General features: G+C 39.3%; 1 protein-coding gene across 1 annotated transcript in view; it reads left to right on the top strand.

Annotated features, from left to right (window-relative positions):
• Window positions 1-10,271: 10,271 nt before the first annotated feature.
• The window catches only part of MLIP (muscular LMNA interacting protein), a 118,102-nt gene continuing 101,586 nt past the window's right edge, over window positions 10,272-26,787 (top strand). The window contains exons 1-3 of the mRNA XM_047103022.1: window positions 10,272-10,367; window positions 17,837-17,992; window positions 21,729-22,121. Of these exons, the coding sequence (XP_046958978.1) occupies window positions 10,272-10,367; window positions 17,837-17,992; window positions 21,729-22,121 (645 nt within the window). The remainder of the gene's footprint in view (window positions 10,368-17,836; window positions 17,993-21,728; window positions 22,122-26,787) is intronic.

Raw genomic sequence — 26,787 nt, 5'->3', positions numbered from 1 at the left:
AAGAGAATAACAGCTATGAAAAGCAGAAAAGTCAGAGTATGTAGCCACATTTGGAAAATGAATACTGGAGGCTTGGAGAAAATGTTCACCGTTGCCCAGTTCTTCTGGGTAGAAACGATGTTAAAAACACAATCCTTGCTGGCTACTGCATTGTACTGTTCTGTCCTATCGCCTTCCTTATGACTTTTCTATGAACGAGTGTTTCTAAGGTAAGGCTGGCAGAGCAGTCAGCAAATAAGAGCCAATATTACCCTGGGTTCTAGCCAGGCAGACCCAAGTTCAAATCCAGCTGCATCACGTGCTGGGTTGAGCAAATAATTTGATCTCCCTTAGTCTCATTTTTCTTGTCTAATGGACATAATAATTCTTTTTCTGGTTTGCCGTGGGAAATACGAGCGATGGTGTATATTTAGTGTCAAGAGCAGCATCACATCAAACTTGTTCAGTGGTATTTACATGTATTGGAGGAAGGATAAAAATCTGTGCTCCGGATGAGTGGGTGAAGTGTGTGAGGTAGCCAAGGTGACAGTCCATGGCTGCCAGGGGTGGGAGGGGAAATCTGGACCAGAGATACTTTTCCCTATTTTTCTTCATGCGCCCTGGCCCTTCACACACCCTGATAATGCTGATTCCTTCCATGTGCTCCTAAAACGGTCACAGTTCTTTTTTTAAAGTTTATTTATTTATTCATGTTGAGAGAGAGAGAGAGAGAGAGAGAGAGAGAGAGAGAGAGAGGCAGAGTGAGAGGGAGAGCGAGAATCCCAAGCAAGCTGTGTGCTGTCAGCATGGAGCCTGAGGTGGGGTTCGATCTCATGAATTCTGAGATCGTGACCTGAACTGAAATCAAGAGTCAGATGCTTAACCGACTGAGCCACCCAGGCTCCCCAAAACAGTCACAGCTTTGACATCCAGTGTGGGTTGCTATTTTTATACGTGCTCTATCTTCAAAGCAACAAAATTATCCAGTGATTTGGATAAGTTGACTCTTATTTCTCTATGGGTCCTGACACTGTATGTTCCTTGAAGACAGAAATATGTCTTGCCTTCTGCAAATCTTCCATACAACTATCATGAATGCACATAATAATTTTAATTGTTTAATGGACATTTATTGATCCCCTCTTATGTGTTAGGCACTACATGAGATACTTTGGGTACAGCAAGGAACAAAATAGAAAATTCCCATTGTCCTGGTGCTTATGTTTCAAATGGGGAATTGGATACTAAAGAATTCACTATATAATCCTGTAATTTTAACAGCAGCAAATGCCATGGAAAAGTACAAGTTGCTAAGAAAGCGTGCGACAGGAGGCTGTATCTAAACTCTGCAGTCAGGAAAGGAGTCTTTAGGTAGTGATTTTATGAAGTATATTGTGTTTCAGAAATTGTGTGGCCCTCATGATGCAAATTAGAATGATTCATCTTGGAATCTCTGAGTTTCCTAGGACTCAGTGTGGTACAGAGTGGTTAACTAGGGAGGAGATTGCTAGAGAGTGTTCCAAGCAAAGTCGGGAGCACCGGTCAGTCACCATGCTCCATTTTTTCAAAGATAATACAATAAGCCCTTCATATCACCCCTACCCTCAACCAGTGCCCAATTGCTATTTACGAAAAAGAAGGAATAACTTACTGAACACATGAATTGACAAATTTCCTGTATATCATATTATATCATGCCACTTTAACCTCACAACAGTACTGAGGTATTATATCTCAATATTGCAAATAAGTAGGCCGATTATGTTTGGTTTGCCCACAATAGTCCCATTTATGCCTGTTGTCCTAAAGTAATTACTAATAATGCCCTCCCCCTTACCCTTCAGGCTCAAGGGAGTCCCACTTTGTGTGATAAGTTCTATGGTCATAAATAAATGAAGGTCAGGAAGATCAAGGATCTACTTTGGGTCATAGCTAGTAAGTGGGGAGGGGGATACCACACCAGTACTCTTACTTAAAGCTCATGTTCTCACTACTGTATTGCAAATGCAATTAGTTACTTCTACACTTACATTGTTCTCTGTTTTATTCTTCCAATCAGTGGTAGGTAGCCCACGACAAAACTAACAGAAACTGGCTGACATCTTTGTGCAGTGATTCTGCTAAGAGTCATGTATTTCTATAGAGTTTATAGGAGAGGAAATGGTGTATCAAGATAAACTATAAAATACGAGTAGTAAGTTGTAGTTATTGTTGTGATGTGCTTGTCTTTATACTTGTATTAAGCCTATTCTTTACATTGCTCAAGTATGAGAAAGCTAATTTAAAAAGCTGGGGTGCCTGGGTGGCTCAGTTGGTTGAGCCTCTGACTCTTGATTTTGGCTCATGTCATGATCCCAGGGTCGTGGGATTGAGCTCTGCCTCGGGCATGGAGCCTGCTTAAGATTCTTTCTCTCCCTCTTCCTATGCCCCTCCCCTGAGCATATGCACACGCATGCTCTCTTTCTCTTTCAAAAAAATTCAATTGCTTCTGAAAGTCAACATGTGACTCTAATGACAAAACATTGGTAATTGATCTTTTCTCCAACAAGATACCCTGTGGGTGGTGAGGGGGGTGCAGTCCATGACTTGCCCTGGTGGGTAGCGCCTAACTGTAAAGATCGTAGAGTTTTTAAAATAATCAATCAAATCCTTTTATGGTTGAGCCATTTTAATAACACTTTGGAACACAGTTTTCCTCACTGTCTAAACTGAGGAATACAGATAAAATTTTCATCTGTAGCATATGATGAAGGCTTTTGAGAGCGTTCTTCATACATAAAGATACCTGAAACATGGAATGCTATTGCTTCCTCTTTTATTTTAAACGAAAATGTGTATAAATCAAATTATACTAACAGTCATATTAAAAACAAATATTACTTTGTCATGTTTCTTTGTGAAATTATAATGTAAAGATGCTGGTGTCACTCTCTGCACTTAGAAATAAGATTTTATGAGCTATATTCTGAGTCAAAATTTGTTTCTCTTATGATGTACACAGAAATGATTCACTATGGAATCTCTGAGTATATCTATTAAACAATATGTCTTATCTCTAAATGTTTACCTCACAGTTTGTTAGTACTTCTTTGAATATATTTTTTTTTAAATTTTTTTAACGTTTATTTATTTTTGAGACAGAGAGAGACAGAGCATGAACGGGGGAGGGTCAGAGAGAGAGGGAGACACGGAATCCGAAGCAGCTCCAGGCACTGAGCCGTCAGCCCAGAGCCCGACGCGGGGCTCGAACTCACAGACCGCGAGATCGTGACCTGAGTTGAAGTCAGACGCTTAGTCGACTGAGCCACCCAGGCGCCCCTCTTTGAATATATTTTGAGACCTTCTGGTCAATTCATCATTTATTTAATTCATATTCCTGTGCCCCTGAATGTTGCTAGTGAAGTAGGTGGGTTTGGCATAGGTGGGTTTATAGTTGGTAGACCTGGAATATATACAGTGCCTTTTGTTTCTTTCTTTGTAACTCAGAGATCATCTGCTGATATCCATCTAGCTCATTGTGTTCTCCTTCCAGATCATGAGTAGCACTTCATGTAGTAACTATGTGGAAACTCTTGTTTGTTTGTTTGCCCAAACTACCTTCTTTTTTATAGATTTATTAACTATCACAGCAGAAAGAAGTCTGTATGGATTGTCCAGTTCAGTAGTTCACGCTATGAGTGGGATGTTGGTATACGTCAGGCAAGGAAGAGGTTCTGTGGCCAAATAAATGTGAGAAACTATGGGCTAAACCAAGCTTCAAAGGCCTCTTCATTGTGAGACTCCTTCTAAAGGAAGATATAGAATATTCCAATTCCTAAATTTATTTTACCACAGAACCCCTTTGTTACCCTTCATCTTCAAGGCTGGTATTCTAAAGAAGGGGCATCAGGCAATACTAATTGGGGGTCTTATTTTATAAGGAAATTGTCCCTGAGAAGTTAAGTGACTTACCCAAGACCTCACAGCTATTTTGTGGAAAATGTGAGATCAGAACCTATTTTGTCTGCTTCTGACCTGACTTTGGACAATCCATTGCTTTGAACATCCTGCTATCTTCTGTTACAGGTATTTGTATGTAAGAGTCATGGGGAGGCAACTGGCTGAAATTATCTCCATCTTGCTTCTTCCTTTAGCCCCTAAACCTTTGGTTCTCAGTAAGGACCTGTGAATACCAGCAACAACCGTTCCAGTGGAACTGAGAAACTTGAGGAGATTGGGCTGATTCTGTTTACTTTTGGACAGCTGATTCCAAGTTTACCAGAATTATTATCCTTCTCATCAGAAGAAAAGTATAAGAAATGTCCACAAATAAAGAGATCACTTTCAGTCAATAAGTTTATTGGAAAAATATCTATTGAATGCTTATGAGTGCCCCATACTATTCTAGCTGCTAGGAAAATAATAGTGATCAAAGCAAAAATCCTTGCTCTCATGGAGTTTAAAATCCAATAATGAAATCAGATAATGAGCAAGCATTAAAAGCTGGTTAGTGCTCTGGAGAAAAATAACATGGGCTAACAGGGACAGAGAGTGCTAGCAAGACCTTAGAATTGGGGTGGTAATTTATTACAGAGATTAGTGAGGAATGTTTTACAGTTTAACTAATGTTTGAGGAAAGACATGAAGAAGTGAAGGAACTCATGAGCTTGGGAAAAACATCCCAGGGAATGGGATTAGTGTGCTCTAGGAATGCAGGGAAATCACTGTAGATAGACATGAGGGAGCAAGCTGAGTGTGGTAGTCGCCAGATCACGTTGGCTGTAGGCCATTGCAAGGATACTGGCTTATCCTCTGGGTGACAAAGGAAGCCATTGGAGGGTATTGCATAGAAAAGCGGCATGGTCTGACTTCTGTTTTAAAGGCTCAGTCTTACTCCCGTGTGGACAATAACTACAGGGAGGTGTGGCAACAGATTAGATTCCCAGGAAGCAGACTCTGAGGTGGAGAGTAGCATGCAAGAAGTTTACCACACCTGTGGGAGTGGGAAGGCAGCAAGATTAGGCAGGGAGAGAATTGGGTTGCAAGGCAGACTGAACAAAAGCTTAACCGACCTCGTAAGATCGCTCTTTAGAGTTGCCCTAAATTGGAACGAGAGTGGCAGGCCTTTATATGGGTGTATCAAGTAGCCATTGGACGCAGGCTGCCCCGGAGAAGGGGGAGTGGCTTTGGGCAAGTGGGAGTGGCTTTGGGCAAGACGCTTTATTCAACTGAGAGCAACACTTGGAGAGGACAGACAGCTGAGCACTGTTTCAGCACCTCCAGCAGCTGGGGAATAGTCCTTCAGCCTGAAGGGAGGTCTAGATGGTTTATCAGAGCATCCCTACAGGAGGCAAAGAGGAAGCAGGGGAGATTAGTTAGGAGGAAGTGATTTGGAAAGGAGATGATGGTAGGTTCTGTTACTAGGATGTTAGAAATAGAAGTAGGGTTCTGGATTTATTTTGAAGGGAGATATACTGATAAATTGGTGGTGGGGGATTATGAGAAATCAAGAATATCAGAATATTCACCAATACTGATATATTGATGGGGGATAATGAGCAACCAAGAAAAGTGATGTAAGCTTATCATTTTTAGCCTAAGCAATGAGGAATAGGAATAGCTATATGCTGAGTCAGGGAAAACTTGGGGGCTGTGGCAGGCAACAGTTGCAGGAGAAAAACAAATAATTCAGTTTCAGATGTCCATGAGATATCCTAGTGAAGATGTTAGCTGGATACATGAGGGTATCACCCAGAGAAGCCATTCAGGCTGGGGAAACAAATCTGGAACAAACGTTATTTAAGCTACAGAACTGGATGAAATTATCCAAGGAGTGACTTCTGGGCTACTTCAAAGCTTAAGGGTAGAATAGCACAAAGCAGACAGGGGAGTGTTTTAGGGGATGAGAACAGGACTAAAAGGAGATGGTGTGCCCGAAGCCAAGTCAAGAAAGTGATTCAACAAGGGGAGAGTGGTGACCAAACTCTTATTCCTGTTGGATAAATGTTTCTTATCATTGTCTCTTTTCCCTTTAAATTCTGCCACGTGTAAGGCCTATTCATTTTGTCTGAATATTTAACTATGTCACAGTCTCCCTTAGGTGCTAAGTTTTCCTCAGTACTTTGAAGCTCCTAGTGTATTTGAATTAAGGAGGGCTACTAGTATCCTATTAACTAAGAGTATAAACCCCAAAGAGGAGAGAATCTATGAGTGCGGTAGTACAAGGAATAGACGCAATCCAGATGAGACCAATACAAATGCTTGATATGGATGGAGCCAAACTTAGGCTGTGATGGAATGTCACATATTTTTTATATAAATTTTTTAATGTTTATTTATTTTTTGAGACAGAGACAGAGCATGGGCGGGGGAGGGGCAGAGAGAGAAGGAGACACAAAATCCAAAGCAGGCTCCAGGTTCTGAGCTGTCAGCACAGAGCCTGTCACGGGGCTCGACCCCATGGACAGTGGGATCATTATCTGAGCCGGATTTGGACGCTCAACCAACTGAGTTCCCCGGGCTCCCCAGAAACTCACATATTTTTGATGAGAGGTCAGAATTCCCTTTAAATATAAGACACTCAATTCTGAGTCTGTGAATTGGGATGGCCCTGATTAGCATCCCTGGAATCACCTATTGCCCTGGAGACAGGAATCCAAACCCCTGGTGATTCCCATTTGTGGAGGAAAAATTCCACCTACAGCTAAAACAGGATAAGTGTCCTAGTATTGGTCACCAGAAATAGGAAGTAAGAGTGCGGAAGCTAGGAGTGAAATCTCCCTGGGAATGGCTTGACACCACTTTCCCATACAGTCTATCTTCAGCACATCACCTTGCACTGTCCTCAGACCTCACTCATGACCCGTGTAACTTGTGTCTCTTCATAGGACTATAACACATGTTGAGAATAGAGTCCAAATCTTCTCTATCTTCATGTCCCTCAGAGCTTAGACTAGTCTCTGGTACTCAATAGATATTTATTAAGATAAATAAATGGGTTTCTAGTACCTTCTTTTATCAAGCACAGAGCATAGGAACAGACAAATGGGTGTCTAGCCTTGGCAACTGGATCTGTTTAATCCCATGCTTCTTGGAAAACTTTTGTGTGCTAATCTACTTTCCCCTCAAATTTGTTTCCCATATCAAGAAGAGGGACTATTTATTCCATATTACCTATTTTAAAAGCACTACCTGAAGAGTCTTTTGGCTGGAAGTTACTGTAGTAATATCTGTTTAATAAGAAGGTGAAAGAGGTCCTACTTCAGCCATCAATAATGCCAAAACTTAAAGAGAAGTTGGAAACTGTTGCAAACTTTGACAAACTTTATTTAGTTTTGGAAAAACATTATTCAATGGAGTATTTTTTGTTCTGCAGTGGAAGAGAGATCATTAAAAAGTGTGTGTTTATACAACAAGATGGAGAAATAAACATGTATGCTTATGTGATGCACAACTGGCTTAACCTAATTGAATAAATGCTTATATAGAGCTGTGAAAAAAAAGTTTGTATTTATAAATGCTTCAGGGTTTTGGGAAACCCTAATTGACATTTGTATACATAGGAAAGTGGTTGTAATTGGAGAATAGACTCTCTCCTCCTCCCCACCCTTCCATCCTGTGTAAGAAACTTACATGCTCTTCATCATCCAAGACTGGGGCCTGTTTTTTGAACCATGCCATTATTTTCTATTCAAATGAGGATGGTTTCTATAGAAATTGTCCTAAATACATGTGCTCTTTGAGGCTATATGTAGTTACTAACCAGATGGCTAAAGCATGCTGCTAGAATGCATGACCATTATGTTTTTTTAACTAACAATTATTACTTCTATCAATATAACAAATAGTCTGTAACACCAACAATTATTAATAAAACAAGAGAAAGAAAATGATTAGAGAAAAGTTGCCAAGGAGACACAGAGCAAAATAGCAAAATAATGGGTGAATTTAATTGGTTCCCATGTTGTAAAATGATTCAAGGAAGAGTTTAAATAGGGCAAAAGATAGGGGCTAAAATATTTATTTCCTCTTCCAAAGTTGACTTGCCAACATGTTTAAGTATTGTTTTAGCTGGGGGAGGGAATGAGAGAGAAAAGACCAGAAGGTGGACAGAATGAGGTATGGGAGAAGAGCTCCATAGTTGTTTGAGTCTGCTTGGCATGAACAGATCGAAATATTGACAAGGGTCTGGACTGCTACTTCCCCTTGGGGAACCACTCACTGGAACTGAGGTGTGTGGCCTTTAGGGTTTATATGATTTCAACTTCATCCTCGCCAGAACCCTGTGAGATAAGTACTCTTCTTATCCTCATTTCACAAGTGAAAGGACTGCCTTTGAGAGGTCCCCCTGGGTCCCATAGCCAGTGAATGACTAACTCTAGGATTTCATCCTTTATGAATAGACTTGCTGCTTACTGCTGTTCTGATAGGTGCCTTCACTCAAGCTTTTATCTCTGCTTTGAAATAACTGTTATTCTATCCCACATTCCTAAGCCCCCACTCCCCAATGCTTCTAAGTGTGGCCCCAAAGCCACTTTATCCTTGAATTACTCCATGTGGCTGTGATCTCTCCTCCCTCCAAAAGTTTCTCCAAGTCTCTGCTACTCAAAGTGTCATGAACAAGCAGTGAAACATCAACTGGGAGCTTGTTGGAAATAGAGAATCTGGGGCCCATCCCTGATGTCCTCAAGCTCTCTAGGTGGTTTATGTGTAAAGTTTGAGAACTTCAATATGGAACTTCTCTTCTCTTCTCTTCTCTTCTCTTCTCTTCTCTTCTCTTCTCTTCTCTTCTCTTCCCTCCCCTTCCCCTCCCCTCCCCTCCCCTCTCCTCCCCTTCCCATCCCTTCCCTTCCCTTCCCTTCCCTTCCCTTCCCTTCCCTTCCCTTCCCTTCCCTTCCCTTCCCTTCCCTTCTCCTCTCTCCTTTTCTTTTATGTTCTTTTTTGCTTTGTATTTCTATTATTTGTATATCTGTCTTATATTCTTAATTGGACTGTAAGCTCTTTGAGGGCAGGAGAGTGTTATGTTTTCTTTTGAGTATCCATAATTATACTTGGCATAGAGGAACACATAAATTTGTTTAGTGACATAACAGCACTTCTATTCGGAAATTTAGATAACTTTCTAGGTCAAAAAGTTCTATGTTATTTGGAAGAATTTTTGCCAGTGTGCTAGTAGAATCACTTTTGGCAATTACCTTACTTGTAATGTTTCCAAAAATTCAGGCTTTTTTGTTTGTTTTGTGTTTTTTAGAACCTTTTTTGAATGTTTGTTTTTGAGGGAAAGAGCCCACAATCAAGTGGGGGAAGGGCAGAGAAAGAGGGAGACAGAGGGTCTAAAGCAGGCTCCAAGCTCTCAGAGCAGAGCCTGATGCATGGTTCAAACTCACAAACTATGAGACCATGTACCCTTCAGACTTTTGATAAGGTTGAAAATTAAGAGATATAATCCAGATCTCGAAAATAAAATCTTCATTGCTTTCCATAGCCTTTGGTCTATAATCAGCCCTTGGGCCACACCACCTTTCATTGCCAAAGCACAAATGTAGGTTTGTGCTTTCATTGCCAAATCCAAACAGATTTGGAGAAAAATCAATACATAAAAAATATAGAACTACTGAAATCTGAAGACTCCAATCAGTTTCGTGTGTGAAGTTTTGTCTGCAGTCAGGACACTCAGCATCTTCCAGGAACCTTGGAATGGAATTTTTTCCCCACAAATATTTGATTCCAAGCTTTATTCTAGAGCTAATTTGATTAATAGCAGAACTTCAGTCACTACAGATGCTCCCACTGCTTGCATTTACATGCCCACGGCCGATCATATTATTGATTTTTTTGAAATGATCACTGTGTGTTGTGTCGTTCTTTATTTAGACACAGTGTTTGCATGTATTTGTGTCTCTAAATGTTCTCAGTGCATGTGACCACCTGGTTCCTGAGATTGGCAGATGCTTGGGCCCTTCAATCAGCTTCTCGTCGCGGCACAATCTGGCTTCTCTCTTCTTTTTGCAGAATATGTAATTGGAATACTTGCGTGAAAAGAGGGCAAACACATATAGGTGGCATTTTTTTTTTAATTTCTACTGGCTCCATTTCAGCAGTCGGTATGACCTCTCATGAAGTGCCAAATCTAAAAATTGTCTAAACATAAATCTACTCTTGGGAGCTGACAGGATTCTTCAATTCAGGGAGGATTCCACTTTACCTCTTTTTAGAATTTTTTTTTTCCCTGTGTGAGTGTGTGTTGTTTTAGTGAGAGGCTCCCTTCCCACACCTCAGTCATCGGTTTGCTCACTCCCTTGTGTGATGAATCAATGCTTCCAGAACAGGGGCTTCCGAGGGACTGCGGGAACAATTACTTCCAAATGAACTCGTGCGTCTTAGCAGGGAGCATTCAGACCACACCCCAGGTAAAAGGAAGTCTTTCCTTAATGTTTTCAGGAACTTTTAAAGGCTGTGCACTTCGTTGTTTGCTGCAAGAGGGCTTGAGGGAGAGCTGCCTGGGTATAGATAAATTTGACTGTATGTCAAAATGAAATGTTATCTACAGTTCGTGGAAGGGGCCAGCAGATAAAAGCGAACTGCTCACTGGCCAACCAAAAAAATGCTCAGGACTGCCCTCGGCATAGTGTTGAAGCTGACACCCAGGATGCCTCTGCTCAACAGGAGGCTGGTGGACATCTGTGAGTGTGGGTGTTGACATGGGAAGGAAGAGAACTTTTAGGGAAATAGTAGACAGGAAGGCATTGCAGCCTGAAACTGAGCAACGGAGCACTTAACCTGCATGGTGTGGGAAAACACAATTTCCTAAGTTCCTATTCGCCTGTCCGGGGAGAAGGGGACAGTCTCAAGAGATGTCGAGTGCTTGAAACCATTTTTAGGGCGAGAGTTTAATCCGTCTGGGTCTAATTCTATTATTAAAGTAGTTTCCCAAGAACAAGAACTAAGATGCGTTTTTAAATGGCATTGGCAACTGAAAGTGTTAACTGGCATTTAACAAGTGCAGTGGTATTAACGTGCATCTGTTTCTGCTTTGTGTGGAAAATGATTTTTCATCACCATAGCGATTCATTTCTGGGCTCCCCTGGAACTTGGCCACCGTGTGCAGGAAACAGAAAAAAAAAATTTTTTTCTCCTTTTCTGAACCGGGGATTCAGCAGTCTATCAACTAACACGTGGCTCTACATCTAAATGTTACATAGTATAATTTCACATCCTTTTCCAACCTAAATTCTGTACAAAAAAAAAATTTGTACATCATTGGTTAGATAAGAGGATGCTAGGTAATAGCGATGAAAAGAGCCCCATGCTAACACTGTACTCCCAGCTTAAAAGCAGATACCGAACCATTGCCCTTTTTGTGGTTGTGCTTCTGAGGATATGTGTGCAGACGGGAATTTATCCCTGATCTTTTTCTCCAACAGTAACCTTGGAAGATGAATACGTCTTTACCCTATTAGATTTTCCCTTTTATGTTATTCTTGAATGACATCATGTATTGGTTCAACTAAAATTAAAAAAAAAAAAAAGTTGTTCTCCTATACCGGGAAAGACATTTTATGTAGGATATGGCTGTGTCTGTAGGAAAATATGACAATAAAATAGAAAGGAATAATTTTATTTTGCTGTTGCTTTCATTGTCAACATGTGGTTATGCTTAGAAATTCATTTGAGGGCATTGCATTAAAAGCACACCTTATGCACTGAAACGTTAGTGTTCACTCATACTTTGTTTCCATTTTATTCACTAAAATTATAGCTATTACCCTTTAAAAAGTCTATAATTTATGGGGTATCAACAGTAGAGATCTATTTGTATTTTGGAGATTTAAGTGGGATAGCATTGTACAAATTGTACAAGGCTGGAGAAATGAATTTTCGTCATTGTGTGTGTTTTAGAAGGCAAAATCACTTACTGTTAGTAACGGTTGTATGTATTTCATACTCATGGGGCACTTAATACTGAACCCTTTCATACGTTGGTATTTAAATTTCATGGGGATAGAACATAAGACAGACTTGTAGTCATCATGTGGGGAGATGATGGGCCTATAGAACCTGGGGATAAGTTCGCAGTTTCACTTCTTTTTTGACTCCTAAAGCACTGTCTTTATTTCCTACCCACATGAAATTCTGCGATGAATTATCTGAACTACCTCTAATGATTTTGTTGCTAAAACTGCTATCTATCATGATATTTATGAGATTAGTCATGTAAAGAAGCCTTCCTAGAAAATAATCTATCTAGTAAGTGTGTCATATTGTTGTTGCTGATAAGACTAATGGGCTTCCCAAATCTCACAAGGGATCTAATGTTCCTCACTACAGAGGAGAGCATTGATTTATTATTTTCGGATGATTAGTTGCAACCTGGCAATTTTGACATGACTGCAATGAAGGAATAATGACAACTATCTTTAAAGGCATAAAAGAAGGTTAAAGAGTGAGAGATGGTTCAGAAAGGTTTGTCTGTGTATTTTATATTCCCTAAGGAATTGTTTCTAGAAGGCATGGCTGTTTTAGTATTTTTAGTTATCAGAAAGCTGTACCCTATAATAAACTGGCCTACAGTTAGTTCATTAACATATAACGTGGGTGAAATCTCCTGTAAGGATATCCACTTCTCTTTCTTTGATTACATACTCACAAAGAAAATACCTATTAATAATCTAGTGTGTCAGATAGCCTGATCCAGGTACCTCCTGACCCCAGGCTCACTGAGTGCCATCATGCTCTCAGTCTCTCTGTCCAGTCCAGTCTTGTCATCCATGGTGGCTTTCATTTTCACCAGAATGACTTTGTCAACCTTCTTGTCTCACAGTTACTTGAGCTTCCCAATCTCAGTGCCTTTTCTGTTTTTTTTTTTCTTCTGAGATACTCAGTCTCAAGGTCAAAGCCTTAGACCACATAATCATCCAGAATTACCATACATCTAAATCTTAAACTCTCACATACCGTACTCTAACCCCAAGTCATTCTCCCCAACACTCACCATGTTATCAAATCTGGTCTCTGAGCGTCAGAGACCACTGGTCCCCTGAATCTGAGGGTTCCTCTTCTGTACCTCTCCAAACTTCACTCCATGGTGTTCGCTTGCTCTACTCTCACTAGAGCCCTCAATTTCCTCATGCTCACAACATCCTTTTGCCAAAACTGCTTCTGAACACCAGCTCTGTAAGTGCTACCATTGTTTTCTTCTGTTCCTGTGAGGGGTAGTTTGACACATCCCTGGAGAAGATATCAAATGTCCAAGCAAATTGCTTCACTATTATGGGTCCTCGGCATATTCTGTCTCTCCTTTTGTTTATAGTCAGGCATCTTTCCTATTGCTGTCAATGACGTTCTAGTCTTTTCTGTTTTCCTTAAAATCCCATGTCAATTTTTCTATTTCTTCCTTAGCTGCTTGATAACTTAGTGTTCCAACTCTGGAGGCTTCAACCTTGGACCTCTTCTTTTCCTATTTGTGCTTACTACCTTGGTGATCTCTTCTGGTATTGTGGTTTTAAATACCATGTACAAGTTAACAATCCTAATAATTTTATCTTTAGCACAGAATTTCCTCTAAACTTGACTTCCATACCTACAATTCCACTTGGATCTGTATTTGGCATATTACATTTGATCTTTATTCTCAGACTAGCTTCACCTGTTGTTTTCCCCATTTTAGTGAATAAAATTTCATTTCTTGTGGTTATTCAGGTCAAAAGTTTTGTACATGTCTTGATTCTTATCTATCTTTTATATCCCACATCTAATTTTTAAGATAATTCTAAGTTTTCCTTTGAAATCTAGCCAGAACCAAGGTACCTGGGAGGCTCAGTCGGTTGAATGTCTGACTTTGGCTTAGGTCATGATCTCACAGTTCCTGAGTTTGAGCCCCACGTGGACTTGTTGCTGATAGCACGGATCCCACTTCAGATCTTCTGTCTGTCTCTCTCTCTGTGCCTGCCCCACTCACGCTCTCTCTCTCAAAAATAAATAAAACATTACAAAAAATTAAAAAAACTAAAATATAGTCAGACTCTTAACATTTCTTATTGTGATTACTGCAACAACCCAAGTTCAACCTACCATTTTCTCTCCCATGGGTTACTGCCATAGCCTTATAGCCAGTCTTCATAGCTTCTGCCTATTGAAAGTAATATATTTTTTACATATTTATTTTGTTTACTTCTTTCTCCACAGAATGTAAACTCTATTAGTGTGCTCACCATTACATCACCAACACCTAGAGTGATGTCTTAGCATTTAGTAGACATTTAATAAGACCTTGTTGAAAAATTGAAAGTAAGTAGAAGGCATAATACTCAAGTGAGGGTTGATTTTAGTGGGATCATAGTGGCAGGACTGAAGGCCACTCGAAAGACAAGGATGTGGGTGGGTGAGTAGATGTAGTGATGGGGACCTTGGAAATTCTTGTTTGACTGCTCTAGTTATCTCAGTGAAATAAGAAACCAAGTCATCGGGTCAGAGTAAGACCATGGAAGAAGATATTGAGGGTGTGAAAAAAGGAGAGGGTGTGAGTTTTCTAGGCAAGTGGGAGAGTGAATGGACTACAGAACTATAATATGTTTATAGAGCAACATTGAAGGGCCTGCTTGAGTCTCAGAGTCATAAATTTGAAGTGAAACCGGTAAGCACAGTTGTGTGATTTCTTCCAATTACATACCTTTGTGGTGAAGGGGTAGATTAGGTAGGAGGTTAGATTTAGTGAGGACTGTGATTTGTCCAAATGGGAGGGATGATGTGAGAGAGGGCAGGGCACTTGAGGAGTATGCATGGGATAAACGCAGTCACTGAGACTGGCTAAAATAAAAGAGAAGTATGGGAAAACATAATGTTGGAGGGATCAGTAGATTTTCCTTCTGGTGGGGTCTGAGAAATGTTGCAGCTGGAGTATGAGAGGGAGGTGTGGAAAGAAAAGAAGCGGAGATCAGAGAATGGAAAATGTGACATTACAGAGGGCTGGTGGCTATTGGTTGAGGCTAGGGATTGAGGGGCAAGAAGGAGCAGAGGCCAGGTCAACACAATATGAGGAAAATTACCCATGGGCTGTGACACTGGGTATTAAGCAAAGCAGAGTGTTAAAGGGAGTGGAATTGAGCCACGAACTAAATCTTCAAAGAAAGAAGAGCTTGCTTAATTTGGGTGTGGGCAGATGACAGTGAAGATGAGAGGTCATGAGTGGTATAGACTCTTGACATGAGATTCACATCTGGAAGTTTCTAGGTAGGAGGAAAGAAGAATGGTCTGGAAGTAGTAAAGGGGAGTGAGGAGGACACTCTTGTACTTCCAGGTCCAGTGTGAGGGAAAATAGCAACCATTGAACAAGCTTCTTAGAGACAGAGCCCTTCAGAGGAAGCAGTGGTTTGATTAGAGTGAGGATGGAGAAGAGCTTAAGGACATGGGAGATTGTATGATGGCTGCCTGAATTTCAGAATGTGTATGGTAGAAATACTTCATGAAGTGGGATGGGGCACAGATGGGAAAAGAATGAGGGGGTGTGCATAGCACACAGGAATTGCGGGATGACTCCAGCCTGGGTTTCTCATAGGGGCTGACATGGATGGGGTTAAAGGGAAGGCCACAATGAAGCCTGAGAGGTCCAAGGCACAGAAAGTGGGCACAGTTTAAAGGGAGAGGAAAGTGAGGGTCCTGCCGGGGTGTATCATATTTCTTGTGACAGAGGCATGGAGGTAGCCGAGGGGCAGTGTTACTCTGATTAGATGGGGTTGATTTTACCATCAGTGTTGATTATGCCACCTTTCTGCTTCCACCACTGCACCACATTTGTGAGCTTTTCTATATCTTCATTCATTTTCTCTGGACTCAAAGGAGGCCATGTTCCTTCTCCCATTCTCTTAACATATTTTGCCTGCTTCCTCCAGGACCTTGTTTTGCTTTCCTTCTCTTCTGGCTCCTTTCCCAAGTCTACAGACATGTTCAGGTCCACCCTATTACATGCCAGCAGAGGCACCTCTTTGACTCTCCTTCCCTCACTAACTCCTCTCAACCTCCCTCTTTACCCTTTATCCAGATTTCTAGAAAGAGAAATTTACAGCTGCATCTTCTCTTTTTCCCTTTCATTTAGTCCTCAATCTATTGCTCTTGGTTTTCTGTGCTTGTCACTAGTCACATGTCTTTTAAAACCAGAGTTATCGGGGGCACCTAGGTGGCTGTGCGTCTGACTTTGGCTTGGGTCATGATCTTGCAGTTCATGAGTTCAAGCCCCCTATTGGGTTCTCTGCTGTCAGCACAGAGTCCACTTCAGATCCTCTGCTTCTCCACTGCTTGCGCTCTCTCAAAAATAAATAAAATGTGGAACAAAAACCCAGAGTTATCTATCTAAAATTCTAATGTGACTACTTCATTTCCAATCTACGGTGCTGTAATTGTTCTCTGTTGTCAATCAGACAGAATCCAAGTTTGATATGTACCCCCCACTGCTGCTGCCCTTCCATGATTTCAATCATCTGGTTTTCTTAGCCTGGGATATCCTTATCTTCCTCTTCCCTGGGACCAAATTTCAGGTGTTGCCTTTTGCAGACATTCCTGGATTGGGTAGGCAGGCACCACTCAGCACTTTTCCCTTAGTGGTTTGTGCATCCCCTTTTTTCTTCTTGTGTGTGGTCTACTGACTATTTCCTATTCATTATGGCATCCCTAGCTCCTTGAGTTCCTGCCACACAACAAATAGTAAACACGATCATTCTGGTGCAGCCACTCTGGGGAACAATATAGAGGTTCCTCAGAAAACTAAAGACAGAACTACCCTACAATCCAGCAATTGCACTATTAGATATTACCCAAAGGATACAAAAATACAGATTTGAAAGGATACATGCACCCTAATGTTACAGCAGCATTGTCAACAATAGCCAAATTATGGAGAAAGCCCAAATGTCCATTGACTGATGAATTGATAAAAAAAAGTCACACACACACACACACACACACACACACACACACACACACACACACAATGGAATATTACTCAGCCATCTAAAAGAATGAAATCTTGCCATTTGCAATGACATGGATAGAGCTAGAATGTATTATGCTAAGCAAAATAAGTCAATCAGAGAAAGACAAATACCATATAATTTCACTCATATGTGGATATTAAGAAACAACTGAGGGTTGATGGAGGGGAAGTGGTGGGGAAATGGGCTAGATGGGTGATGGGTACTAAGGAGGGAATTTGTGATGAGCACTGGGTGTTGTCTGTAAATGATGAATCCCTGAAAACTACTTCTAAAACCAATATAGTACTGTATGTTAAATAAAATTTAAATAAATTAAAAAAATAAACACAATCATTCTTGAATTATTAAAGCATGAATGAAAGAGAAAGTGTGTCCTCAAGGGAAACATTGGTGTTCTAATCACTAAAAAAACATTCTTTCAATTTTAAATCCAGTTTTTAGTATTCTCATTAGTGATACATGTTGGAAGTTTCTTGCATGGTTGTGATTATGAGTCAAATTGAAATTGCTAACCCAGGGTTAAATGAATAAAAGTCAATTTTGAAACAGACTAGATGCTGTGTTTGTGATGATCCTACTGAGGTAGAAGTGCCCTATAATATTCCAAAAGACCAACTAGCCAATCTATTGTTTTGTTGCCATCCCCCTACAACAGGATCTTTCTGGGGTTGTACTGCTTTCTCTGATAAATGGAATCATAAAAAAAGTGGGGGGGGGAATCTGATCCACTGTGACTGTTTTTATAGCTGTTTTTTTTTGGCAACCATACACATGACCACAGGATAATAGGCAATTTATCAAAATAACTGAGATAAATATCATGGGGTATAGAAAATAAAGTCAAGATAAACCTTTGACAGGACTGAAGGTCTAATTTATTACATGTCTCGTAGGTCTCTTCTGGTGATTCTGAAGCCAAACCTCTGATCTTCACATTTGTCCCCACTGTCAGAAGACTACCAACCCACTCTAAGTTGGCTGACACCTCTAAATTCCTTGTTAAAATTCCTGAGGAACCAAGTGATAAGAATCCAGAAGCTGTAAATAGGGTACGATTACTTTTATTCTTTTTTTTTATATTAAGCAACTTTATATTAAACATTCAATTGTCCATAATAATGACTTGGAAATTTGTATAAATGTTTATTTCCTTTGCATAAAGTGAGATGTCTGTGAAATGTAAGGTTGACTAAAAATATAAGTGTGTAATAGAAACTGAAACATTATCATACCCCTGCTTCTTTCTAATACACTATTCTCAACTCATGAGTTGACACCCTGTTCTTTGCTATTCACATGACACATTCTGCCTCCTGGCATTTTCCCTTCTCCCAAATATGTCTTAAAATAATGAAAACAAAATTTCCTGAGAAGTTTGAATTTATCTTGATAGAAAATACAAAATAAAATGGTGAGACATTATTGTTTTACATGCAATAAATTAGCAAAATTTAAAAAGTGTCATATCCAGTACTGGGACAGTTGTGAAGGTATTGGCATGCTCATGCTTTGCAGCTAGCTCTACGAATTTATACAACTTTGGTGGAAAGCCCTTATCCATAGTTTTAAAACTGTCATAATTTTCAATAACTAACTCTTAGAAATGTAGTTAGCTGGTGGCCTGGCTAGTTAGCCTGTAGTTAGCCTGGGTGGCTAGTTAGCCTGTAGTTAGCCTATAGTTAGCCTGACCTGTAGGTAGCCTGGGTGGCTCAATTGGTTGAGCATCTGGCTCTTGGTTTCGGCTCAGGTCATGATCTCACAGTTCATGAGCTTGATCCCTTCACTGGGTTCTGAGCTGACAGTGCAAAGCCTGGTTGGGATTCTCTCTCTTCCTCTCTCTCTCTGCCAATCTCTGGCTTGCTCTCTCTCTCTCTCTCTCAAAAATTAAATAAATAAACATAAAAAAAGAAATATATTTTAAGGAAATAGTACAAAGGCAGAAAAATGTCATTTAGGAAAACAATTAGGGAAAAATAAAAATAGTCTAATAGCTAATAATCAGCAAAATAAAATTAAGAATATGATAATAAATTACTTTTACAAGGTTATAATTATAGTGATTATGTAATTCCATGGAAAGTATTAACTTTATAATAGTAAGCAACAACATAGGTTATAAAATTGTATTTATACACTGATTATGCTTATCCAAAATGAGACCAAAACTGGAAATAAAATTAAAACAGACAAAAAACCCTGATAATGACTTGTGTTAGCGCAATGACAGTTTGGCTAAAAAACCCTTTCTCTTTAAAAAATATATTTAAGGGGTGCCTGGGTGGCTCAGTTGGTTAAGTGTTCAACTCTTGATCTCACCTCAGGTCTTGATCTCAGGGTCCTGATTTCAAGCCCTGTGTTGGGCTCCATGATGGGTGTGGAACCTACTTAAAAAAATGTATTTTAATACTGTCTTATTATGAATAAAATGTGACTGGGGGATTTCGTGGTGTTCTTGATTCACTAAAAAGGGGCAAAATAATCTGATTCACCTTGGGTGTATGAAAACATCTTATCTGGAAAGCTATAATATATCTGTGATCCTGAGATTTTTCAATGCTACTGCCTTATTTCAAAGACTATTAAGGCCACATTATTTCAGGGAGATCCTACACACGACAATTGGAATGTCCAGGAAATTTCTAAGAGTTCTCAAATATGTATACACACACACACACATAGTTATGGTGTCCTTTGTTATAGGTGCTATGAGCATATGAGATGACTGTGGACATATATATTAATCTTGGTTTCAAACTTCCGGAGCTTCCTGAGACATTGATATTTATTTGCTGATTGCACTGAAATGCACACAACTATATCTTTAGAATATTCAAGATTTTTCTTCCTATTTTTAAATAGTTCAATATTATAATAGGGCAGGCTAAATAACCCCTTGATAATTTATATATTCAACCACTGTTTACTGAATGCATTATGTGTTTGGTGCGGTGGATTCTGAATTAATAAAGTCAACTCCTGTAACTCATTATTGGGAAGGCATACAATAAACAAAGTGAAAAGCATATAATGAAATCTCAGATAATGATAAAGCTGTACAAAAGTACATCAAACTAAAGGAATAGAGAATGATGGACTACGGGGAAGGGAATTATTTTAGATCACTAATAAGGTTTTTGAAGACTAGTTCAATTTTTGCCATCTTTTTAGTTATTGTTACTTTTTATAATAAGCAATCTGTCTCTGAATCCTTAATTTTCTTAAAAGTTTATTTATTGTGATAAAGAGAGAGAACGAGCAGGGGAGGAGCAGAGAGAGAGGGAGAGAGAATCTCAAGCAGGCTCTGCAGTGTCAGCATGGAGCCCACCTTGGGGCTCGATCCCACAAACCGTGAGATCATGACCTGAGCTGACAATCAAGAGTCAGATGCTTAACTGTCTGAGCCACCCAGGCGCTCCTGAATCCTTTTATATTTAATTTAAACTTCTTTCTAATTTGGGTTTTTATTATTGTATAGCATTATAATTTAATATGTGAAATGACCATTGTCAGAGAAATCCTAATCAGAAGCAATTTACGTTTATCTTGACTAAATCATCATCAGCTAAGAAATGTACAGTGGGTATATAAAATCACCTTTTTAGTTATATATAATCAGTAGTTTGACTTCTATTCTTACACATATGATATATATGCATATAATAGCACATGTTAAGTTTACTACCACAGTTGAAATTTCATTTATTTTAGTTTATTTAGTATCTTCTTTATTATTTTTTATTCTGCAGTAATTTTAGACCTAAAGAAATGTTGCAAAGAAAAGGATAGTAACCACAGCATGGTTATCAAAGCCAAGAAAATAAACGTTGGGTCTTTTAAATACAATCTTAATGTACAGTACAGTTATCATTTTAGAAAAAGATGCTTGATAGTTTGATAAAGCTATCGTACTTTGGTCTTGTAAACCCTCTCTGTACTCATAAAAAAATTGGATGGGAAAAGATTAGAATTACAAAATAAACTAGTGGTGAAAAATACTTTGTACTAAAAATACTTTTTTTTCCTGGTGTCTGATTCTTGAGTTCCTCCCAATTAGTTTAGATTGTTTTGTTTGAATACCTACGTATTTTGTTCTAGTTTTATTTTTCCTCTCAGACTTTCAGAGAGATTTGTACTATTTTAGGAACTTTCAGTGGGGTTTCCTTTCTCTCTGACTTATACAGGTTTTGCCTGACCATTAACTAAACACTTGACCAACGCCCATTTGTTTCATGAATGCCTTCATGGGAAACATTGCTATCTCTATTTCTTTTTAAGAAATTATATCATGATTTATTTTAAAGCAGGTTTACTTGATATTGATTCTGAGCTTGAAGTTGTTTGGGCTTGGACTAGGACAGACAACCGGGCTAGTAAAAGTGAGCCATTAACTTCAGGGGTGCCTGGGTGGCTCAGTTGATTAAGTGTCCGACTTCAGCTTGGGTCATGATCTCATGGTTTGTGGCTCAAGCCCCGCACTGGGCTCTGTGCTGACAACTCAGAGCCTGGAATCTCCTTCAGATTCTGTGTCTACCTCTCGGCCCCTCCTGAGTTTGTGCTCTGTCTCTCTCTCTCAAAAATAAAAATAAACATTAACATTTTTTTTTGAAAAAAAGTAAGCCATTAATTTCAATCCAGTCTCTCCTAAGTCAACCTGATTTTTAAATATATTCCTAAAAATTCTAGTCTTTGGAAATCATAAGCAGGTTAAACTTTTAAGAGTACAGGCAAAACAGAAGCCAGTGTCAAACCAATGTCAATGCTTTTATGTCTCTACATTAATTACAGTCTGATTCCAATGAGTACTTGACCTTGAATGCTGGGAGCCAACGGGAGAGAGACCAAGGAACATTGATTTATCCTTCAGAGGTCAGTGAAAATATTTCACAAGGAAGGGGACTCAAAGCAAACGAACTTCAAGGAATGCAGCAAAGTGACCTCTTTAAAGCTGAATATGTCTTTGTTGTGGACTCGGAAGGGGAAGATGAATCTACCAGTGGAAAAGGTGAACAAGGCCCCCCTGGAGGGATGGGCACCACAGCTTCTCGGCCCAAGTCTCTAGCAATTTCCTCCACTCTGGCCTCTGATGTGGTACGTCCCAAAACACGGGGGACAGACCTCCAGGCCCCATCACATCCTGAAATGTCTCATGGGATTGCCCCTCCGCAAAAGCATGGGCAGGTAGGTTTTTCTTCTTGTCATAGAATAAAAGAAAATGTTTACGTACTCTTTATCCTAGGCTGTCTGCAAAGGCCTTCCTGTTTGAAGCAAATAAAACTCTCAAAGAGAAAAGATACTAAAAAACCAAAATCCCAAGATCATAAATCATCAGAGTAAATATAGATAATTAATTCATAAGACAAAAAAGATTATATAATTGTACTGCGAGTTGGCTGAAGAGAAAATGTAAAATATTCAGCTGGAGTGGATCTGGGGGAATGTTATCTCTTACTTTTGAATAATTCTTGGAAGAGGTTGATATTGGGACTTTCTTAGGAGACAGTGCTGGGTTAGCTGGCTGCCTCCAAAAGCATACTTCAGATAGGAGAAAGATCCTGTGGGAAGACATCAATTGAATATCAGATGTAGACACATTACTTTTAAACTGCTGAAAGAGTAGTAAAAGGACAGGCTAGGAAACAAGAGTGTGTAAGAAAAAAGAAATCTCACCTGTGTGTCTTATGGAGAGAATCTGTTGTAGTCCTGGAACCCACCAGTGCAGGGCTTGCCTCAGCGAAATGGGGAGAAGATTCCACCCCAAGACTTAGCAGCAAAATTGAAGAGTTCCTTTAAGATGGAGAACCTATTTAAGACCCATTTCTGTGATGGGCAGGGAAGAAAGGAGGTGGATAGAGAGGGATTTTGAAGGGAAAAATATGAAGGATTTGCCATTGGCTGGCTAATTATTATAATGAAATTATAAAATGGTTTTGATAAGGCCTAGGTAGAATGTCAGGAATGCAAAGGCTGGCTTTGGGAGTGGATAGTGGATGCAAAGTTCTCTTTTGTAAAGCAGGAGTCAGTATCATGATGTCCTATTTAGGATCTGTTAGACAAGGCACTTGCAAGCATCTCAAAGTAGTTGGGAGAACATTTTTATTGGTGAGTTGGCCCTTTGGGGCTGATAGGACCTATGCATAATTGTAGAGTAGGCATCTTATTTGGGTGTCACCCTATCTTCATTTCTGCAGCTTTCACTGACTTCCTGATGCTTAATTTATGTCACTTTTAAGTATCCAGTATCCTTAGGCTACTCTTTCATGGTAGAAGACTCTCACTAGGGTACCCCCATCTTGGTCTACTGGACTAAAACATTTATTTCCTCTCAAAATTTATTCTCAATGATTGGAAATGTTCTAATTATATAACTAAACATATTCTCAGTAAGCAGCGTTAGGCTTAAACATTTCTTTCTTGCCTCGGGAAAGATGATGGAATCACCAAGTTGTAGACATGGGGGCTCTCATAGTCAGGGGAGGGTAATTTTATCTGGCCCCTGTGAAGAAGAACATAAAGGCATGATGATAAAAAATAGAAGAAAACAAAGAAAATATTCTTAATGAAGCAATTTTTGGATTTTTGATTCACTCCTTCCCCCAGATGTTAGGTTTTTTCCCCCTGAGTTGGTCATTTAACTTGTTTTCATGTGATCAAATATATATAAGTCAAACTAGAGACTGGATACATATCTTGGGATCTTTTTTCCAAAATATATTATTTTTCAGTAGGTTATAGTTCATGTTATCAAAGCTCCTAATGAAAAGGCAAATTCAACCTAATTCACTAGTGGCTGAAAATTATGGTTACCACTAATGGAGGAATAGTAGACCTTGAAAAGTTTGGGAATAGCCATTGTTCCTGTTTCCATTTCCTATAATAATCCATTTGAGTGATGAATAGTAGAACATCATCAAATAAAAATAAGATGAAATAAGGTAACTGTTGCCCACAAATGTTTACATCATTTACAATGATCCAGGCACCAAAGAAGGCATTCAGAATTTTAATGTAGTCAGTAGTAGGAACAACAACTCTAAAGAATATCCTGATTGGATTACTTCATGCCAACAACGTCAATTTTTCAATCAGAAATGTAGTCATTTAAGTGAATTAACTGGTAAAAACGAATCCATGTATAGAACTGTCTACAAATTAGCACTATTAGCAACAATTTATTAAGCTAGCCTAAAAAATGCCTTCAGTTTCTGGTTTGGCTTTTAACTTTTCAATAAACTAGCTTAGATGTCATTTTCTGTTCATATCTTGTACTTCTCTTCCTCAGTTCTTCTGAACTATCACAAAAGTACACATTTCATAGCTTTCCATCCCTGAGCCCCTGATTCCTCTTTGTAAAGCTTATTTCTTCCCCAGACCAATCTCCATTTTGGCCTGGGCTACTTAACACTAAGCTCAGCAGAAGGAGCACCTCTTCCACTTTCCATATATATTTTTAGCCTTTTTAGAAAATCTCTATTATAACTCCTTTTCACTGTGCTGTAATGACACATCATTTTTTCTTCCTCAGTAGGCAGAGAACAACTTAAGTCAAGCTCTATCTCATTTATTTCTGTGTTTCCAGCACTTACTACAGTGTCTTTCACATAGGTGAGGTTCAGTAAGGTGTGTGAAAGGAATAAATATTTAAGTATTCACAGCTTTGGAGTCCTTGCACAGATATTGACCCCTTCATGAAGTCAGCTTTGGTTCTCTGAGTCAGAATAAACTCTCCCTCAATATGATTCTGATAGCTTTTTCTTTTTGTCTTTTTTTCTTTTGGTACATCTTTTATAACAATTATCCTATTTCAGCATGTATTATAACTATTTAGGTGCATATCTTATCTCCCCTAGCAGATTGTAAAGTCTTTAGAGGTAAAAGTCCATGTTAAATCCATTTTTATTAAACATGTTGTTCCCTATAGTGATTATTATATTATCATGAATATAGTCAATATAAATATTGGGTTGAATATATTTATATCCCAAATACTTTCACTGAAGTGGCATGTTTAAATAAAAGCACATTATTTTAAAAAAGTCACTAGACAATTAAAAACTTTAAAGTGTAGGTCAAAAGTAAAAATGCTGTATAAAATAAGCAATTGAATTAAAAGCCTCTCAAATAAAATTCAGAAAGAAAGAGTAATATTTTTGAGTGTTGACATCTTGAATGATGATATAAAAGTCTAAGAATCGTCTTACCTAGGGATAGTATTAAGAGTTAACAGAGAAGTGAATATACACATAACAAACAGAGTGGTTTGGCTGAAAGACTTATGATAAAGCCCGTAGCTGAGGCAAACAGTGGGAATTAAAAAAAGAACTTACAGGGTAAGCATTTTTCATTGACATATATGGGAAAAATCAAGGATGAACGAAATTTATAACCAGGGAAATTGGATGAATGTTGATATCATTAGTTAAGGGAAAAGTAATAGGTCTTGGGAAGGGATAGCAAGAGATAAGACATCTGATGCAGAGTTTGTGATGCCTTGGTGGCACAGCATGATTCCCTAGGAAGGAGCTGGAAGTATGAATCTGGAAAACAGAAGAGGAATGCGGGACTGGAGATTTTTGCTATATAAATTGATGAGGGTGGAGGTATTTACTCATGGAAAGAATGTAGAACAAAAAGACATACAAACCAGGAAAGGGGTGCCTGGGTGATTCAGTCAGTTGAGCACCTGACTCTTGATTTCAGCTCACGTCATGATCCTGGGGTTGTGGGATTGAGGCCTGCATTGGGCTTTGCTCTGAGCTTGGAGCCTGCTTCATATTCTCTGTCTCTCTCTCTCTCTCTCTCTTTCTCTCTCTCTCTCTCTCTCTTTCTCTCTGCCCCTTTTTCCCACTTGTGCTCTCTCTCTCTCTCTAAAACAAACAAGATACAAACCAGGAAATAGCAAAATGTGAAGGGTCTATGAAAGACTAGAAGCCAATGACAGGGACTGAGGGGACAAAGGAAGTTGCAGAAAGGGGTTTCATGCAATGAAAGCTGGAGGGATGTTGAACAAAAAGAATAGCCTATAAACAACATCAAATCAATTAAAAAAATAAAATATTATAAATAATGCATGAAGAAAAATAAAATACAAAACAAGGTCAGATAAAGTAGGACCCTCAAAGCCTATTAAATCTGGGAATCAGAAGGTCATTTGGTGACCTTAAGGAGAGCAGTATGAGGGGGGTGATAGGGACAGAAATGCAGCTAAGATAGGGATAGATGGTAAGGAAAGGAGACCATGTACTGGAGAGATGGTATGGGAAGGCAGGAACGACAGAGGCATCATACTGGCCATGCTCCTCTGGACAGTTACTTGGAATCTTAAACCTTAGTTTCCTCATTCGTAAAATGGGGTAATGATATCAACCTCCCTTGTGAAGATTAAATGAGATAATATATGTAATGTGCCTAGAACAGTGCCTGGCTTGTGGTATGTTCTCCACAGGTGATTTACTATATTTAAGAAGTTTGAGAGGGGCCCCTGGATGACGCAGTCAGTTAAGTATTCGACTTCTGCTCAGGTCATGATCTAGCAGGCAGGTTCATGAGTTCAAGCCCCATGTCAGGCTCTCTGCTGTCAGCACAGAGCCTGCTTCTGATCCTCTGTCCCCCTCTCTCTCTGCCCCTCTCTTTTGCACTCTCTCTCCGTCTCTCTCAAAAGAAATAAAAAATAAAGAATTTGAGATGGCAGCGTGTTTGGGGGTTCAGGGTAAGGAACTTGTAAGGAGGCAGAGGTTTTATATTGGTTCAACTGTAGCTTGGGCGTAAGAACAAAGGAGAAGACATGGAAAATGAGGTCAAAAAACTGGCTGGGGTTAAATAAAGGTTGTTCTTACATAAAAGTGTG

The sequence above is a fragment of the Lynx rufus genome, unplaced genomic scaffold (assembly GCF_022079265.1).
Source record: "Lynx rufus isolate CCGP_SWC_20201006 ecotype Redwood Valley unplaced genomic scaffold, mLynRuf1.p SCAF_6, whole genome shotgun sequence".
NCBI classification, from domain to species: domain Eukaryota; kingdom Metazoa; phylum Chordata; class Mammalia; order Carnivora; family Felidae; genus Lynx; species Lynx rufus.
This window is presented reverse-complemented; position numbering and strand designations above follow the sequence as displayed.